This window comes from Podarcis melisellensis (assembly GCF_964234715.1).
Source record: "Podarcis melisellensis genome assembly, chromosome: 12".
Taxonomy (NCBI): Eukaryota; Metazoa; Chordata; class Lepidosauria; order Squamata; family Lacertidae; genus Podarcis; species Podarcis melisellensis.
The window spans coordinates 55,016,576-55,036,421 of NC_138544.1; the positions used below are offsets into that span (position 1 = coordinate 55,016,576).

At 46.1% G+C, this 19,846-nt stretch overlaps 1 protein-coding gene and 1 long non-coding RNA gene across 2 annotated transcripts in view; both read right to left on the bottom strand.

Annotated features, from left to right (window-relative positions):
* The window catches only part of LOC309353458, a 339,290-nt gene extending 327,748 nt beyond the window's left edge, over positions 1 to 11,542 (bottom strand). Inside the window, exon 1 of the long non-coding RNA XR_014161872.1 lies at positions 11,418 to 11,542. This is a non-coding gene — a long non-coding RNA (uncharacterized lncRNA). The remainder of the gene's footprint in view (positions 1 to 11,417) is intronic.
* A 2,254-nt stretch (positions 11,543 to 13,796) lies between these two features.
* WNT3A (Wnt family member 3A) overlaps positions 13,797 to 19,846 on the bottom strand; it is a 95,690-nt gene continuing 89,640 nt past the window's right edge. Inside the window, exon 4 of the mRNA XM_081882661.1 lies at positions 13,797 to 18,996. Coding sequence (XP_081738787.1) covers positions 18,517 to 18,996 — 480 coding nt within the window. The 3' untranslated portion in view covers positions 13,797 to 18,516. The remainder of the gene's footprint in view (positions 18,997 to 19,846) is intronic.

The window sequence follows — 19,846 nt, forward strand, 5'->3', positions numbered from 1 at the left end:
ATGAAGGTTCTACATTTTTACGTCCCCCGTCTTCCCACCGTATGTGTGTGTGTGTATTTGGTGCACTGCATTTTTCTGGCATTTCTTGACGTGTTTTTTCTTGTGCTGCATTGCTCCCAGAGAGCAGTGTGGTGAGCAGCAAATCGTTATTAAGTCCTTTGGCATTCAGTCTACCGGCGTTTAACCCTCTGTGTGCAGCAGCAGCAGCCAGACTCACGCCTCTCGCGTTGAAGTTGCCCTCCAGACATAATGGACAGGCGGGATGGCATGTGGAACTCCTCAGGACTGGGCCATCCGAGGCTGATCTTGGAATATACAGAATTTGCTTCTAAACGTGAAGGACACCTACTTACCTTCTAACCTGTATGGAACAGTGGTAATTGTCATCTTCCAATAATCACCTGTGGGCCCAAACACAATTTCTGCTATGAAGATTAGACCCCATAGCACAGTTCTGCATTGTACTGAGGGCTCACCACTCTGAACTCCCTCAGTTAGCTGGTTAAGCTATTGTCCAAGATTGGGGAACCACATGCTAGGGGTGGGCAGAGCTAGAGGCAAAAGTGTGTGGAGTGATTGATGTGACTCTTACCTTTGTACAGTAGGCTACATTCCAGCTAAGCAGAAGCCTTAAGATTTCCACATCCTCCCATAAAAATCACCTCTCCAGCTTTCATTCAGGCTAGCAAGACATGTTATCACAGTTTAAGGACACATTCCAGGCAGACAAAAAGCAATTGAGGAAGGTGTAGATCAGGCCAGAGATGGATGTGGCCTGGGAAGACAGGAACATAGGAATTCTGAGTCAAACAATTGGCCGATCCAGTGGCTTGGGGGAGGTCAGGTCAGGGAGGCCATGGCCCCGGGTGCAGAATATTGGGGCGTGCAAATCAGACATCCCCATGTGCCCAGCACGAGCCCCCCGTCAGCTGATGGGTGCTGGGTGAACGTAGAGGGTGTTTTTCACCCCCCCTCACAGTGACGAGTGCTGGGGTAGTGCACTCCTGCACACAAACACATCCCCACCCAGGGTGTTTGTGGACAACAAACTCCAGCTTGTCTATACTGACCATCGAGGCTGAGGGGTCTTCGCCCCTCTCCATAAAATATTTGTGGGGGCGCTCCCCCAAGTTGATTGTGATTTCCATTCAAATGGTGTACATGTACTGTGTCATGTGACTGATTGCGCAGTGACTGATTGTGCTTACCTGCCCTCCCCATATTTTATTCAAGTTGGCACCTCTGATACTAACCATCAGCAGATCTCCTGGGTTTCAGAGAGGTGTCCTTCTGCAACCCTACCTGAAGAGGCCATCAAGTGAACCTGGGACCTTCTGAATGCAAGACAGACACTCTGCCACTGAGCTATGGCCATGAACAGGCCCTGGACCTGAGTATTCTGGTTTTCCAGAATACTCCTGCCAAGGAGCCAACCTAGGGCAGAGGTGACTTGAAGATGAGAAAATGCCCATTTAGAAGAAGAAGAAGAAGAAGAAGAAGAAGAAGAAGAAGAAGAAGAAGAAGAAGAAGAAGAAGAAGAGTTTGGATTTGATATCCCGCCTTTCACTCCCTTTAAGGAGTCTCAAAGCGGCTAACATTCTCCTTTCCCTTCCTCCCCCACAACAAACACTCTGTGGGGTGAGTGGGGCTGAGAGACTTCAGAGAAGTGTGACTGGCCCAAGGTCACCCAGCAGCTGCATGTGGAGGAGCGGAGACCCGAACCCGGTTCCCCAGATTATGAGTCCACCGCTCTTAACCACTACACCATACTGGCTCTTCTGGGTTTTAGTGGTTTAGTGGCTCTTCTGGGCAGTGGTTTTAGCTGCCTCTTTCGGAAAACTGATATTCCCCAGCATTCCTGCAGTTTTGCCAAAAGTGAGGCATTTCATCAGCCTGATATTACTTACAGCCCCACCTTGAGATCAGAAGAGACTGGCACAACAATCCTCTCTGTACCATCTCTACTCGTAGATGTCTAGTTGTTTCCCAAAGCTTCTTGTCCTGGGACAGCAGGTAGCTTTGCTCCTGACAGCCCTGAGAACAGGCCATGACTGAATGGGATGGCACTAATTTAGGATTTCCTAGGACTCTATCTATCAGCAGAAGAGTTGTATCTCAGTGGCAGAACATCTGTTTGGCATGCGGAAGGTCCCACATTCAATCCCTGTTGTCTCCAGCTATGGCTGAGAGGGAACCCTTCTTGAAAACCTGGAGAGCAGCTGATGGTCAGAGCTGACAGTACTGAGCTAGATGGACCAATGGTCTGACTCGAGGGAAGGTCATCCTGTGTTCCTGGAGCAAAAAGGCAAGCAGGCTTGATAGCCAAGGATGTGAGGTGGGGGAAGTTTGGGTCTGGTTGCCCCAGTCATTCTTTCAGATGACTCAGGGCTTAGATAACGCCATACCCTCCAACATTTCTCCAATGAAAATAGGGATGCCCTAGACCTAAGGACAAGTGGGACCGGGACGGCTTCTGTAAATCTGGTGGTGCTGCATGTAGCACATATTAGGTCCCTGCTGTGTGCAAGCTACTGTAAAGGGGTCAAGATATTGTCAGGCCCTGCTACCATACTCCTGGATTCAAGACATTTGGAGCCTTACAGTGGGAGGCTTTGTTTTCATCCTGGGAGAACATTGCAAACTGGAGTAATATAGAGCAGTTCATGACTGTCATTATTTTCAAGCAGGATTCAATAACATACCAGCAAATTCAGGTAATTACAGTTAATTGGGAGGTTTTGCGCAACTAACCTGCTTCCCCAAAAGATCAGACCTTTTGCGATAAGGAAAGTGGGGAATAACACTTGCGTCATGCGACATCATCAGACCTTCTCCTCATAAATAGATCAGGATGAATGCTCAATAAACAGGTCATCTGGAGTTGCCCATAGTCCCAGCTCTCGATGAGTTGGTAAGCTTACTTCTGGGGCTCATGAGATTGAATGGGATTCCGTACAAAACCAAAACGTTGTGTGTAGAAAACTAGCATGTTAAAGAGATGTCCAGACTAAAATTCTTATTCCTGACATGATAGTTTTCCATTTTGTACAGAAAACCAATCATGTAAGCTCCCATCTGGAGTTTGAAGCAGTACCACTCACTGGCAGTCTTACTATGATCCTAAGAACCAGCACACAGCTTGAGATGTTTAGCTATTTTGACAATGGTGTTCCTGGTCAGGGGTAGGCAGGTGGAGAGCCTAAAGAACTAAGAGTTGAGAACTGAAATATGAATGTATAAATAGATTGGAGAGTGATAAGGAGCTAATCTTGTGGTCCTGTTCTGTATGATGTGCTTTGAGTAAACATTAAGGGTAAAAAGGAATAATGGTAGTGTGTGTTGCTGTTCTCTGCACAAGTAAAACTTTTAAGCACTCTCTCCCTAAGGTTAAGCTTGAGAGAAGCTGCAGTTACCGTACCTCTGCAGATGACTTTATAATGAAGGAAATGAAAAAGAGCCTAATTGATGGAAGATTATTCATGAAGAGGGTGGCATACAATGATTTATAGTAACTGAGATTCAATTATCTTGATTTATTGTTGTTTACAGCAGAGGATAATTTAGAATGTCAAAGCGAAATTAGTAGATGAAGCTTTGTCTTCAAGGTAAGACCACATATAAACAGGCTGGTAGCTATAGTAAAGCATAATGCTTTAGATGCCTTGCTTCACAATAAAAGCTCGTCCTCACTTCCATTTGTCCCGTGTCTTGAAAGCACAGGTCTGAGCAGTTTTCTGCTTTCTAGGCACAGATCCAAGTGGTTATGCCTTTGCCCTGCTGCTTTCCCCCAGAAAACATGCTTTTTAGCGCTAAATTGGAACAAACAGCTATCTGTGGAAAACCTGCTTGCCATTTGTTTTGATTTGGCGCTAAAGCGTTGCTTTTCCTGGGGCAAATGGAAATGTGGATGAACCTTAAGTGGTTGTGTGGGAAATGGCACATGTATGCATGTATGGTTTTCCCAGTAGTGATGTATGGAAGTGAGAGCTGGACCATAAAGAAGGCTGAAGAATTGATGCTTTTGAATTATGGTGCTGGAGGAGAGTCTTGAGAGTCCCATGGACTGCAAGAAGATCAAACCTATCCATCCTTAAGGAAATCAGCCCTGAGTGCTCACTGGAAGGACAGATCGTGAAGCTGAGACTCCAATACTTTGGCCACCTCATGAGAAGAAAAGACCCCCTGGAAAAGACCCTGATGTTGGGAAAGATGGAGGGCACAAGGAAAAGGGGATGACAGAGGACGAGATGGTTGGACAGTGTTCTCGAAGCTACCAGCATGAGTTTGACCCAACTGCGGGAGGCAGTGGAAGACAGGAGTACCTGGCGTGCTCTGGTCCAGGGGGTCACGAAGAGTTGGACACGACTAAACGACTAAACAAACAAACAACAACAACAACAACATGCATGTGTATTTGTAAGGTGACAAGATAATGTTTCACAAATTTTGCCAACCAACATTCACTATGATCTCTCCACACTCAAGAGGCAAAATATTATTATGTGTTTTTCTCTCTCCTCCCCCCCCCCGGCCCCTTGAAAGTGGCTGTACATCCACCAAGTGGCTCACAGAGGGCTGGTCGCTTGTGCATCCATCCCTCCTATTGGGCCCACTTCCCCACCCTGGAAATCAGATGTGAGCTCTGCCAAGCATCGCTAACAATGGCAGGCAATCAATGGGAGAAATGGGTGCTGGGAGCCCCCAGGGTGCCAGCAGGTGTACACCAGGTGTCGTAATCAAAGTATGTCATGCCAAATCTATAAGAGGAAACTCCCAGCAGCAAGAAAATGCTTCTAGGTCTTGATGGGCCACAGCTCAGTGGGTGAACATCTGCTTTGACTACAGAGAGTCCCAGGTTCAATCCCTGGCATCTCCAGGTAGGGCTGGTAGAGAACTCTGCTTGAAAACTTGAGGAGCCACTGCCAGTCTAGAGAATACTGAGCCAGTTGGACCAGTGTGCTGATTCAGTATAAGGCAGCTTTCTATGATCCTAGGAAGCTCATACACATCTAATGCCTTTTCTTTATCCCCTATAGTCTTCTTGGTGTGAAGCCTGCATTGTGTCATAGGGCTCTTTCTAGGTCTAGCTTCCCCAACCTCTTGCTCTCCAGATGTTTTGGGCTACAGCTCTGATCAGCCCCAGCTAGCACAGCAAGAACTTGCAAGGGCTTCATGCCTTCTGGGTCCTACCTGTGTGAAAAACAGGCGAAAAGTCTTAGAATCATAGAATCATAGAGTTGGAAGAGACCACAAGGGCCATCGAGTCCAACCCCCTGCCAAGCAGGAAACACCATCCGAGCACTCCTGACATATGGTTGTCAAGCCACTGCTTAAAGACCTCCAAAGAAGGAGACTCCACCACACTCCTTGGCAGCAAATTCCACTGTCGAACAGCTCTTACTGTCAGGAAGTTCTTCCTAATGTTTAGGTGGAATCTTCTTTCTTGTAGTTTGGATCCATTGCTCCGTGTCCGCTTCTCTGGAGCAGCAGAAAACAACCTTTCTCCCTCCTCTATGGGACATCCTTTTATATCTTTGAACATGGCTATCATATCACCCCTTAACCTCCTCTTCTCCAGGCTAAACATGCCCAGCTCCCTTAGCCGTTCCTCATAAGGCATCATTTCCAGGCCTTTGACCATTTTGGTTGCCCTCCTCTGGACACGTTCCAGTTTGTCAGTTTGTCTTATTATAGCTGTGCTGGCTGGAGCTAATGGGAGTTATAAACACCTAGAGGGCACCAAGTTTTGGGAAGACTGCTCTAGGTGAAAAATTCCTCTTCCTCTCTGCCCCTCCCTTTCCTATCCTGCCCCAAACCTGCTGAAGCCCACAAAAGCAGTTGGAAATTGCAACTGAAAAGACAGCATCAATTGGTGCCTTGCTGCCTTTGAAAGGGTTTATGGCTTTGGGTTTCAATAGAGCCCTGAACTCATCCCCATTTCCCTGGATTCTCTATTCATTGAGGATATAGGCTCTTGGGCCTGCCACTTTGGCCAAAGGGAAATGGAAGTTAGCAAGTACTTGAGAGGGTGTGAAATGGAGGGTGAAGCCATGGGGGAGGGTGCTGGCAGAGGCGTGAGAACCATTTGCAAAGCTGGTCCCTCCACTAATGACCCCTGTAAATGCAACCCACCCCCAATAGTCAGAACTACTCTAACCCTCTCATCATCTCCACCTGAGAGAAGATCCCTAGGCTAATGCGGATAATGCCTGAGGGCCAGAAGAAATTTTTGCATTACTATAACCTGCCCCGCCCCAGTTGGCTCCTAGCAGCCCACCCCCTCAAATATCACACCATAGGGCGAATAAGGAGGGCGTTTCCCCTCTGCCTTTGATGTGGGCCCATGACATTTGCTGGGAACCAGTGGTGCATAATGTGGTTTTGTAATAATTTATTATTTTGCGCCTAGAGTATAAATCTTGCTAAAATATATGTAGCATGTAGGAGAGGTCAAACACACACACACAAAGGGAAGAAAAAGGGAGAAGCATGCAAATGATAACAAAGCTTTCTGATGCATCCAAATAATCTATTCCATATTGCAGAAATGAAAATTAGAAATGGCCTGACTGCATCAGGCCACTGTCTCCAACAGTGGATAGCCAGGCATCCTGAGAAGCTCACAGGCTTGGTGGTGTTAGACGTGCCTCCCGTGTTTATTCCTTGGCCACTGGAAATACGAAGTACCATGCTCCTGAACAAGCAACTTTTTTTCAGCCGCTAAAACCCTCTGAATTTCCCTACTCTTCTTTTAATGCTGTTTAAGCTAATAGCCGTCACATCCTGTGGAACTGAATCCCATAAAATCAAGGAAGCCTTGCACCATGAAAAGCCTACATTTTGTTTGCTTTTGCTTCCCGTCAGTTTCATTGGTTGATGCTAATTTGTTTGTTTGATTGATTGATTATTACTTTATATCCCACCTTTTATATCCTCCAAGTAACTCCAGGTGTCTTACACGGTTGTCCTCCCCTCACATTTTTATCCTTGCAATAATTGTGTGAGGTAGGTTAGGCTAAGAGACTGACTGGGTCACCCAGTGAGCTTCTTTGGCTGAATGGGGATCTGAACCCTGGTCTCTTGGGTTCTGTCTTTCTCTCTAAATCAGCTGTCATTTTATAAACATTTGCTCCCTCCTTGAATGTCCTTCTCTTCCTTATTCAGGAGCTGCAAAGCTCCTTTCCTCACAAGGCAGTGTGCTCAGGCTCCTGAGCATTTTAATCACTATTCTCTGAACCTTCTCCAGCCTTTGCTCAACCATCAACCATGACATCCGTCTGGTCCATCTAGAGGAGCTGGAAGCTGAGGGCACTGTGATACACTGGTTCCACTCCTTCCTCCTGGGCCATGTCCAGAAAGTGGTGTTAGGGGGGTGAGTGTTCAGACCCCTGGGCTCTCACTTGTGGGGTGCCTCAGGGCTCCGTCCTCTCCCCCATGCTTTTTGACATCTATATGAAGCTGCTGGGAGGGATCATCAGGGGGTTTGGGCTGGGTGTTCATCAGTATGTGGATGATACCCAGCTCTACCTCTCTTTTAAATCAGAAGCAGTGAAGGCGGTGAAGGTCCTGTGTGAGTGACTGGAGGTGATTGGGGGATGGATGGTGACTAGCAGATTGAGGTTGAATCCTGACAAGTCAGAAGTACTGTTTTCGGGGGACAGAGGGTGGGCAGGTGTGGGGGACTCCCTGGTCCTGAATGGGGTAACTGTGCCCCTGAAGGACCAGGTGCACAGCCTGGGAGTCATACCAGCTCTATCTGGTATGCAGGTTGAAACTTTACCTGCTTGCACACTGTCTCGCCAGAGTGGTGCATGCTCTAGTTATCTTGTGCTTAGACTACTGCAATGTGCTCTGTGTGGGGCTACCTTTGAAGGTGACTTGGAAACTACAACCAATCCAGAATGCACCAGCTAGACTGGTGACTGGGAGTGGCCACTGAGACCATATAACACCGGTCCTGAAAGACCCACATTGGCTCCCAGAATATTTCAATCAATCAAAGTGTTGGTGCTGACCTTTAAAGCCCTAAACGGCCTTAGCCCAGTATACCTGAAGGAGTGTCTCCACCCCCATCGTTCAGCCTGGATACTGAGGTCCAGCTCCGAGGGCCTTCTGGCAGTTCCCTCACTGCGAGAAGTGAGGTTACTGGGAACCAGGTAGAAGGCCTTCTCTGTAGTAGTGACCACCCTGTGGAACACCCTCCCATCAGATGTCAAGGAAATAAACAACTATCTGACTTTTAGAGGACATCTGAAGGTAGCCCTGTATTGGGAAATTTTTAGTGTCTGATGTTTTACAACTTTTTATGTGCTGTAAGGTAGATGGGGTATAAATAATAAAATTATTATTATTATTATTATTATTATTATTATTATTATTATTATTTCTTGTCTACAGCAGTGGGACCTTGCTCTTGCATGTCTCGCTCTTTCTGCCTCCTAGAAAAAGGTCTGCCAATGTTTTGTTTCTCAGTGTTCAAAACAAGACTAGCAGTCAGGATCTCTTTACAGGTGTGGCATTACTAATAAATGCCAAGTGATAATTACTTTCTTAACAACTGCTGGCGAGTCCAACAATCTTCTCAAGATTCCCAGCAGCTACAGGATATTCTGGAAACTGGCCAATGGTCCAGTAGGCCACAACCTATCTTCTTCCTGCCACTTCTCTACAACAGGGGTGTGCAGACTTCAGCCTTGTTGGAACGACAGTGGTACCTCGGGTTAAGAACTTAATTTGTTCTGGAGGTCCGTTCTTAACCTGAAACTGTTCTTAACCTGAAGCACCACTTTAGCTAATGGTGCCTCCTGCTGCCGCCGCGCTACTGCTGTGCGATTTCTGTTCTCATCCTGAAGCAAAGTTCTTAACCCGAGGTACTATTTCTGGGTTAGCAGAGTCTGTAACCTGAAGCGTCTATAACCTGAAGCATCTGTAACCCGAGGTACCATTGTACTTTGCTTTATACTATAGCCCCAAGATCTACAAAGCAGAGCCAGGTGGGAAAGACAAACAGTTATAATGAACGAACAGGGTACTTCTGAGCACGTTCTGTGCTTAAGAAGCTTTGTTCAGTATCAGAACTGAATTGAACTCACATTCCCGTGCCTTTCAAATGTATGCAGTGATGTGCCTTTTCTATTCTGAGTTCACATATTTCTGTGGGAAGCACCAGGGTGATCCAGCTCAGTTGGTAGGGCATGAGACTCTTCATCTCTGGGTCGTGGGTTTTAGCCCCACTTTGGGCAAAAGGTTCCTGTATTGCAGGGGGCTAGACTAGACGACTCTTGTGATCCTTTACAATTCTACAATTCTATAATTCTTTGACACATGTGTGAAGTAGCCCTTTATGTGAAACCTTCCAGTTTTCTTTGCACCAAAACAGTCACCGAACTGTCCACAAAAGGGCATCCTGCAGATACCATCTTATCAGGAGATCCATCCTGGAAATATTGGAACTGGGCCTTTATTGCAGTGGCACCTAACCTTTGGAACTCCTTCGCATTACATAGCAGGCAGATCCTTATCCCAGCTGATACCTGTCTTGGATTTGAAATTTTTTAATATATATACAGTATGGTTTTTTTTAACTGTTTTTAATATGAGTAATGCTCACAAATTTGTTTTTTTATAGACGCAGCTGTTTTATGTTTTTTATTGCATTGCGAAATCACTTTGTGATGCTTCACAGGAAGTGATTCCTTAATTAATTAATTATTTAATTAATTAATTGGTAATATGTCCATCCCTCATTGACTACACCACTCCACAGGCCACGTATCAGTGTCAGATTTGGATGGGAAAGACATGAGTTCATAAAAAACATTAGAACATAAGAATACAGTGGTGCGTCGCTAGACGAAAAGAATTCGTTCCGCGATTCTCTTCGTCTAGCGTTTTTTTCGTCTTGCGAAGCAAGCCCATTGACAGCTTAGTGGATTAGCGCTACAGCTGTCAAGCGGCTTCCAGCGATCAGCTGTTAAGCGGCTTATCAGCGGAACAGCTGATAAGCGGCTTAGCGGCTTAGGAAAAGGGCGGAAAAAGCATAAAAAACCCGCGGGGGGACGCAAGATTTTTTCGTCTTGCGAAGCAACCCCATAGGGAAATTCGTTTTGTGAAGCGCCTCCAAAATGGAAAACCCTTTCGTCTAGCGCGTTTTCCGTCTTGCGAGGCGTTCGTCTTGCGGGGCACCACTGTAGCCTGGCTCATCTAGTCTAGCATCCTTTTCTCATAGTAACCAACCAGATAACCATGGGAAACTTAGAAGCAGGACAAAAGCACTCTTCCCAGCAAGTGGTTTTCTGAAGCATTACTGCATTGACCGTGGAGGCAGAGGACAGCTATCATGGCTAGTAGCCATTAATAGTATTTTCCTCTATGAGTTTGAATCCCTGGCTGTCCATGAAGGTCCCTGGGTACCAATATAAGCAATTAAAAAGTCAGATATGTTGACGATGTTCAACAGCTACAAACTGGCTGTCAGTGATAAGTCAAGACAAGATAAACTAGAAGTGGGGGTGGAGCTGGAACTGATGCTATGCCCACCCAGGTGTGGTTCAAGGAGGCCACAGAAGGGATGTGTGTCAATGCTCTGGTCTGTTGTGACTGTTTTCGACTAGAGGCAGGAGTCTTGCCTGCCACACTCTCCTTGCTCTGAGCCAGCCCTCTGATGGACGGCACTGACCTTTCCTTAACTCCCACCACAGAGTTCATTGCTTAACACTTTTCACCTGCTGACACACACAGGTAAGCCCCAGAGTAGCTTGTAGCCCCAAGGAATGCATTCTGGCTGAGTGCCTAAGAGTGCATTTATAATGGAACACACACATTGACTCTCCACCTGCCAATAAAGGGTAAGGTATCCTTAGTGAGCAAATTCCAGAGCCAGGGCACGGAGACGTCCAGTTGCTGATTATGTTCTAAGACTGGGTTCACACAGGCAAAGTCAAACAGTGTTTGGTGTTTCTGTAGAGGATGGAGCTCTGCGGGAGAATGAATGGGGCAATCAATCAATCAATTAATTATTAATTATCATTAAATTTATATCACACTTTTCCTCCAAGAAGCTCAAGGTGATATGCATGTCCCCCCACCCTGATTTTTATCCTCAGAACCGCCTTGTGAGGTAGATTAGGCCGAGAGATTGTTAGGATGCATTTCAGTTTCTCATTTTTCCAATCTTCAGTTTTCCACATTTCAGCATGTACGTTTAAAAAAAGCCAAAGTCCTCATCGAAATTCATCAGAATTTTAATCCAGATTTCTCCTAAAATGCACAATTTTGCAGGTAATTTTGTGTAATGTAGGATGCAGGTGGCGCTGTGGGTTAAACTACAGAGCCTAGGACTTGCCGATCAAAAGGTCGGCGGTTCGAATCCCCGTGATGGGGTGAGCTCCCGTTGCTCGGTCCCTGCTCCTGCCAACCTAGCAGTTTGAAAGCACCTCAAAGTGCAAGTAGATAAATAGGTACCATTCTGGCGGGAAGGTAAACGGCATTTCCGTGCAGTGATCTGATTTGCCAGAAGCGGCTTAGTCCTGCTGGCCACATGACCCAGAAGCTGTACACCAACTCCCTTGGCCAATAAAGCGAGATGAGCGCCGCAACTCCAGAGTCGGCCATGACTGGACCTAATGGTCAGGGGTCCTTGTCTAATCTACACATTTTGTATAGCATTTCCCCCTAATATAATGCATTTTTATATTTTATTTTATTTTTACTAATGAATGCATTCCATGCACACTTCATCCAGGTATATGCATTCTTGTGCATGTTACTTGGCTCGAAAACTGCACTGCAAAATTTGGAGAAGTGTGACTTTTAAAGGGGACCAAGGGTAGGAGAGGACTATTGGCCCTGCTTAGGGGTTTCCCAGAGGCATCTGGTTGATGATGGTAAGATATTGGACTAGTGGGAAAGACCCCTGTCTACCTGAGACCCTGAACAGCTGCTGCCAGTCAAAGGGCTAGATGGGACAAATAGTCGGTCCTCGTATGTCAGCTTCTTAGTTGACTTTAATTGGCTGCTTGCATCAATTAATGGGGGGGACGCAGGTGGCGCTGTGGGTTAAAGCCTCAGTGCCTAGGACTTGCCGATTGAAAGGCCGGCGGTTCGAATCCCTGCGGCGGGGTGCGCTCCCGCTGCTCGGTCCCAGCGCCTGCCAACCTAGCAGTTCGAAAGCACCTCCGGGTGCAAGTAGATAAATAGGGACCGCTTACCAGCGGGAAGGTAAACGGCGTTTCCGTGTGCGGCTCTGGCTCGCCAGAGCAGCGATGTCACGCTGGCCACGTGACCCGGAAGTGTCTCCGGACAGCGCTGGCCCCTGGCCTCTTAAGTGAGATGGGCGCACAACCCCAGAGTCTGTCAAGACTGGCCCGTACGGGCAGGGGTACCTTTACCTTTACCTTTATCAATTAATGGCGATGACAAACCTAGACAGCATCTTAAAAAGCAGGGACATCACCTTGCCGACAAAGGTCCGTATAGTTAAAGCTATGGTTTTCCTAGTAGTGATGTATGGAAGTGAGAGCTGGACCCTAAAGAAGGCTGATCGCCGGAGAATGGATGCTTTTGAATTCTGGTGCTGGAGGAGACTCTTGAGAGTCCCATGGACTGCAAGAAGATCAAACCTCTCCATTCTTAAGGAAATCAGCCCTGAGTGCTCACTGGAAGGACAGATCGTGAAGCTGAGGCTCCAAGACTTTGGCCACCTCATGAGAAGAGAAGACTCCCTGGGAAAGACCCTGATGTTGGGAAAGATGGAGGGCACAAGGAGAAGGGGACGGCAGAGGACGAGATGGTTGGACAGTGTTCTCGAAGCTACCAGCATGAGTTTGACCAAACTGCGGGAGGCAGTGGAAGACAGGAGTGCCTGGCGTGCTCTGGTCCATGGGGTCACAAAGAGTCGGACACGACTAAGCGACTAAGCAACATCAATGGCTACTAGCCATAACTTGAGAGAATGCACAAGAGGCGAGAGTGCTGTTGAGCTCAGGTCCTGCTTGCCAACTTCCCATGGGGCATGTGGCTGGTGAGTGAGAGAACAGAGTGCTGGGCCAGATGGACCTTTGGGCGGATTCAGCAGACAGGCTCTTCATATGCTCTTATGTTCTCAACAGGGAGACTGTTGAGCAACAATAAGGACCATTGATCTACTTCAGCATGGCAGTGGGCAGATTTCAAGGCCCAAATGACATGTGACACTAATCACATGGTTCCTCCTTGAATGGAATGGGATGAGACATCGGTGGTGGTATGATTTAACTCTTTGCTCCTGCTGTGAGTCAGATCCGGATTGGGGTCCTGCTGTTCCTACAAATGCATTGTGGGGGGGGGGGGGAATCTCTCAGTAGATCAAAGGGGAGTCCCTCATCCAATGCAAATTACAGGTTTGAGGAGGGGGCCTGATCCAGATAAGAACCACAGCAGGGTGCAACCCCCTCCCTGCAGACCCTCCAAGTGTGCCTATTTTCCAGGGGCAGTTCCAGATTTACAGAAGCTACCCCTGTTTCTGATTTGCTCCTGGAATGTCCTGCTTTCCCTTAGGATGTCCCTATTTTCATTGGAGAAATGTCGAAGGGCGTGGTAGGAAATCCCTGTTTTCATTGGAGGAATGTTGGAGGGGACATCTCTATTTTCATTAGAGAAATGTTGGAGGATATGCAATGTCCTGTTGTGAACTGGGCCCCAACACTGGCACTCGAGGCAAAGTTAAATGATAAACACCAAGTGTATAGTTTGGCCTTTTAAAACAATACAACTCCTTGGTCCCCCCCCCCAATACAATAACTTTTAAGGCAACAAAATTAAAATTAATGCATATTTTTTAATTTTCATTATAAAGTTAAACACATCTATGAAACATAACTGGTAAAAAAAAAAAAATACAAGACATTGCTAGCAGGTTGTCCGTAAAAAAGAGGATAAAAAGACAAGGGGCCACGATCCAGGACTCTGCAGACTGCAACACACAAATGGAAGGGATCCACTTGAGGAAAGGGTGGCCCATCCCATTTTCAACAGCATTGTACAAGAATCTCCAGAGTGTGTGCAGGATATTTCTAAACACAGGGAGATAGTAGCAGGCCCTGTTCAGGCTGAGTTTCATGTGATCTACTAGATCGCTCCTTACTTAGATGACAAGAGAAGTAGCAGATTGACAACACTGTTCCCAAGGAGTTATTTCTGCAAATATATACTCTTACTAATATATACATTTATTCATAAAATAAATAATCATAAAAAACCCATCAGACTTAACAAAATACCAAAGGGGGGAGGAAGATAGAGAGAGAAAGGTGGCGACTCTTCTTTTGTACAATAGCTTTGGAATTTCAGGGTTTGCTTTGTTTTTGATAATACATGGGTTCATTATAAAGGGTGAGCAGGAAATAGGGGCAACTGATAAGATGTTCAGAGTTGGGCCAGTCATGAAGCAATGTGAAGCAGCTGCTAGTGGCCACAGATTCCAGATGGGGGCGCCATTTCCCGGCTCCAATTTCAAGATATACAGTATGTATATATATATATATATATATGTGGTGGGTGGGTTTCAGGATTACAGTACATGGAGAAAGTGTTAAACCCCGCTGTTCCGTTCACCATGGTCCCATTCCTCGTCCATTGTGGCTGCTAATTTACAGCAACAAAATAGCCAGCACTCCTCCATTCATCTTGATTTGCTCGCACAAACTTCATGAGGAAGTTAGATTTTTATCTGGTCTTTATTGAGTGTTGATTCTGATTTGTTTGCAGGGAGGCTATACGATAATGACCATTCATCCTGCTTTACTTGTATGGTGTTCATGTGTCTTCCCATTAGTCATTTGTTCCTCTCACACTTTTTAGTGCATTTAACCATTGCTTTCCTAACTGCACATTTCAAGCTCATGACTTCCCCCAAAGAAACCTGGGAGCTATAGTTTACCCTTCACTGAGCTACCATTCTCAGCGCCCTTAGCAAGCCACAGTTCCCATGATTCCTTTTGGGGGATGGGAGGTGTATGGTGTGGATTCAGCTCTAGGACAACAAAACTCTTTAATCCCCTTTAATTGTAAAAATCTAAATTTGCTGGTATGGACATGAATCCATCCCACAAAATACTGACTGGAGACACCCTACATGCATTCTATATAATCTGTCACTAAGAATGGTAGATTCTTAAGACTGTGACCTCATTATTCTCACACAGGCAGACATTTTTTGTTTTCGGTCTACCACCTCAGACTTGACTACAGTATTACCCCATACCAGCATACACACAACACGCATACAAACTAGATGTGAAGAGGACATTTTGTGACCCACCCCACCCTTGCAGTTGCAATACAGCTTTACCCCCTCAATCTAAACCAGGTCTGTGACAGTCCATGTCAGAAATGGAGAACCTGTGTTGTTGCCCCATAATCCCTGACCATTTGCCATTCTCTTGTGGGGCAACAAAAAATAGCTTCCGGAGAATCACAGTTTTCTGGTCTTTGTGCTGTCCAGATGTTGTGGACTGCAAACCCCTTCTGCCTTGATTATTGAATATGCTGGAAGAAGCTGATGGGAGTTGGGCATCTGCAACACTTGGAAGGCACAGTGTTGGCTACTCTGTCATAGATTGCGACTGTGTGGGCTTAGAGTGGCTGCTAAGCACAAGAGATTTGGTTTATAAAGTTGCAGAATCAAGGTAGTTCTGCCCATGGTTGCCTGGGAACAGGGTAGGGGTTTCCTGGGAGCTCCTCATGACCTACAAAGGGCCCCACAAGGTTGGTGCTACATTAAGGCTCCTCATATTCACCCTGAGATGTCTTTCCAGCTAAAGAATGAGGAGCTACTGACTGGGAAAGGCCATTTGTAACCGTGAGAGATGATTCCAAGAGGTCAGTCACAATCACAAATAAATACGAATAAATAGAGCTGAGAATTCTGGAAAAATGGAAACAAAAGGATTTTTAAATGTTTCTCAGCAGGGCTGTTGAGCCTTCTCCAGGGTCCTTTGAAAGCCTCCTGGGACGCTGGAATGAGAGGGAGAGAGGTGTCTAATCAAAAGAAACAACCTCACAGAAGAGGACCTCATTCATTTTGAGACTCGACATATCATATTTCCGCTATGATTGCAGCTGTGTTTCTGCCCTGGGGTGAATACAGAGGGATTCATAAGCTCTCTACCATTTAAACTATCTGTGATCACTGGAAGAGCACAGAAAATTCATTTCAAGTCTGTCGAGGGCACTGAAAAGATCTATGCCTATTTAGCGCACAGTCCAGCATATATCTACACTTGTATTGGGGCACAATCCTTCTGACACTGAGAAACTTGTAAAGTCTTATTTCAGCAGGAGAGAATTAAGTGTGTGCTTAACTTTGTCATAGTTGCATTTTTGACTGGATTCAACTTGTCATATCCCCCATCCCTGACTTATATCAAACCATTACAGTTAAGAACTTAATTTGTTCTGGAGGTTCGTTCTTAACCTGAAACTGTTCTTAACCTGAGGTACCACTTTAGCTAATAGGGCCTCCCACTGCCACTGCGCTACCACCGCACGATTTCTGTTTTCACCCTGCAGCGAAGTTCTTAACCCGAGGTACTATTTCTGGGTTGGCGGAGTCTGTAACCTGAAGTATCTGTAACCCGAGGTACCACTGTAGTTGAGATTATAGAAGATGTGTCAACACCCTCCCCAATAATGCTTTCTCTCCCCTTCTCTGCCTCCCTTTACATGAACTGTAGCTCAGTGGTGGAGCTGGCTGGGTTTCCTAGGGGCGGGAGTTTAATAACATTTGGAGACACCAAGTTGGCTCTCCCTGCCACACATGAGAAATCCAGAAATGTGTGGGAAGGCTAGTCAGCATATTTTCAATGGGTTTTTCTGGGCATCTTTGTAAGGCTAAGGTAAATGGCTATCTGTATTCACCCTCAAGTACATCTCCACAGCCAACACATCATTCCATCTTGAAAGGGCTTCCAGATCTTTTGCTTGCGTGATGCAGGGCACACTAGGAACTTGGGGAGTATGCCAGGGAAAGACAGGTACTTCTGCCCCCTCCGAGATCTAGGTATTTGCTGAGGAAATTGAACCATCTGGGTGTGTGTGTGTGTGTGTGTTTGCAATGTCTGAAATTTCAGCTGTCTGATCACACAAATAGTCATGTGATGAAAAAAAGAGGAAATATGCATCTTTGCCCTGGAAAATTGAAATGGTACGAACTCCCTAGGTTAGCTTTGAAGGATTTTCTTCTGAAAACATGACCTACATAAAAAAGGAGTCAGTTACCAAGTTTTTGATTTTGTGGGAACTGCAGATACGCCATTCTGGGGTTATGCTTGAGGGGGTATGTCTAGATAAAGGACAATTTGCACATATCAGTTGCGAAACTCTGGCTGAAATGGTTTCATTGATCAGAAACCTGCCTGAACATTCATGATGGCTCCAAAGAATGCCCATTCAACATTTCACTTCTCATATTGCATGGCTTGGATGAAGACCCAGGGTATGAAGGTGAAAGGGTGTAATTTCCTATCCTATTGATTACTGTGATTTAATGTCATTTAACAATCTACTGCAGTAAGGCCTGGCAGCCATTTTGTCCTCAGAGGCCTGCTGTTGATCCTGAGGGAGCCAACTGTTTAAGCTACAATGTTATATTCCCGGTAGACAGCCCACCACTGTGACATTATTTCCTATGGTAAAATCCCACCCAGTACAAGTGGTCTAATAAGCAGTGCCCACTTGAAACTGTGAGATGGTATACATATGTATGTATATATGTAACAGTGTGTGTGTGTGTGTGTGTGTGTGTGTGTATGGGATTTTTACCATATGAAATAATGCCACAGTCGTGGGCTGTCTATTACATTGTTTAACAAGAATAACACACAAGTGCCACCTCACTTCCTGTTTCCTTCTCCCATAGTAGAAGCATTGTCTGAATCATCAGTCAGTTCAGGATTTGAATATATTACAAAGTTTGGCAGTTCCACAGAGTGAAGAGTCATTTGCAAGTTCCTCCAGTTCCTGTGAGAGGTTGAACGAGGGCCTTTAAAAACAACAACACACCACCTGTTGTTAATTCTATACATAGAAACTTAGCTACAGGCTGGGCTGGAACATTAAGAGTCATTGCGCTAGAAGCTTCTTCCATGCTCATAATGCACAAATAGGCCATGTTTCAGGAAGACGCACAACATTCAAAGGACACTTAATAGCACGAGTTTTGCCATGTGAGTTGAAAGGAAAGAGCAGGCACTCCAGAACCTTCTGGAAACCTGCTCGCCATCCACTATCCAGCTTGATGTTCTTGACTAGTTAAAGAGACCTGTGGGGCAAAAGGTCAAAAACAGCTGTTTGGTTGGCATCTTGGTTTGTCAGGAATTGCAAGGTTAACATCCAGATGTGATGGTCGAGAAGAAATGATACCTATTCTAGCCAACCAATGCTAGCTTCTGCGAGTGTGTGTGTATGTGGATCTCAAGAAGTCAGCTTTCTCCTATAGAAAAAAGTAATCTTTGATTCTTTTTCCGTGGCCATCCCATCTTACTTGCACGTGTGGACATCATAGACCCGTATGCACTCCTGACAGCTGACATAGCAGCACCAATGGAAGATACAATGGCACTTCTCCTTCCTCTTCTCAGTCCGTGTGTTGTGTCCTCGCCCGCAGCACAAGAGGTCGCAACCATCAATCCCATGGGAAGTGACGTTGCAGATCCTGTCGCGGGTGCCAAAGGAGCCAGTCTCAGGGTTTGGCTCGCAGAAGTTGGGTGAGTTCTCATAATAGACCAAATCCCTCTCGGTTGGTGCTTTGAAGAAGTTATATTTGGGCCGCAGTGTCTCCACCCAGCCGCGGGACTCCCTATGCTTCTCCACCACCATTTCTGAAGCGCTGTCATATTTGTCCTTGAGGTAGTCGCCAATAACCCGGAAGTCAGGCTGGGACCACCAACAGGTCTTTACCTCACAGCTGCCTGACAATCCATGACACTTGCATTTGAGGTGCATGTGGTCAATAATGGACTGAAAAAGGAAAGGGGGGGGGGAAGAATGGCAAGGAAGGCAGAAGAAGGAGAGACAACATTAGTTTGTAGTATGAGGAAACATTCAATATGGCATTTTTAAACTTTGGAGGGTTGGCAGTTCCCAGTTATCCAGTAGTGGTTGGTGGTGCAATTCTGCTTATCTAACCTCCTGTCTCTGTGGTTTACATGGAGGGGGAGCAGAGAGGTGGCAGCGTGGTTGCCGCGGTGCAAATGCAACAGCTGGAATGACAGATTAGCTCCGCTGGTGCATTTGCACAGCACCGACCTCACCCCTTTCCCTCCTTGGTAAACAGCAACGACACTTCTGGCAGGAAGTCAGGCGTGTGCCGCAGCTCTGCCAATGGCTACAACAAATATCTCAGCATTTTAGGATGCTGGCACAGTACCAGTTTACAGTCTAATATTCGTGCATTTGCTGGACCCAGAAATCTTCCCTCACTTTAGTACTTTTGTTATATCCATGTCCTGAGAGTTGCCAACTGATTTTAAGGTGCAAGGTCAGATTATGAAGCTCAATCAGGCAGATTGGGGGTAAAATTCCTTTCAGCTGCGCCAGGCTTTTACCTCCCCTACACCTGATGTCACATATGACATCAGGCGTAAGGCAGGTGGGTGTAGCTTGGACATAATGTACTCCTGGATGTGACTAATTAGACCCACAGGTCAGAGGTTCCTCCTTTCTGCTCTAAAGAGCAATTTGAATGTTCCTGCCACCATTACTTGTTACTGTTGAAGTTGCCACCATGGAGATGTCTTTTTTGACATTTGGAAGAGCATGTGCTTTGCATGCAGAAGGTCCCTGGCATCTTCATATAGGGCTGGGGAAG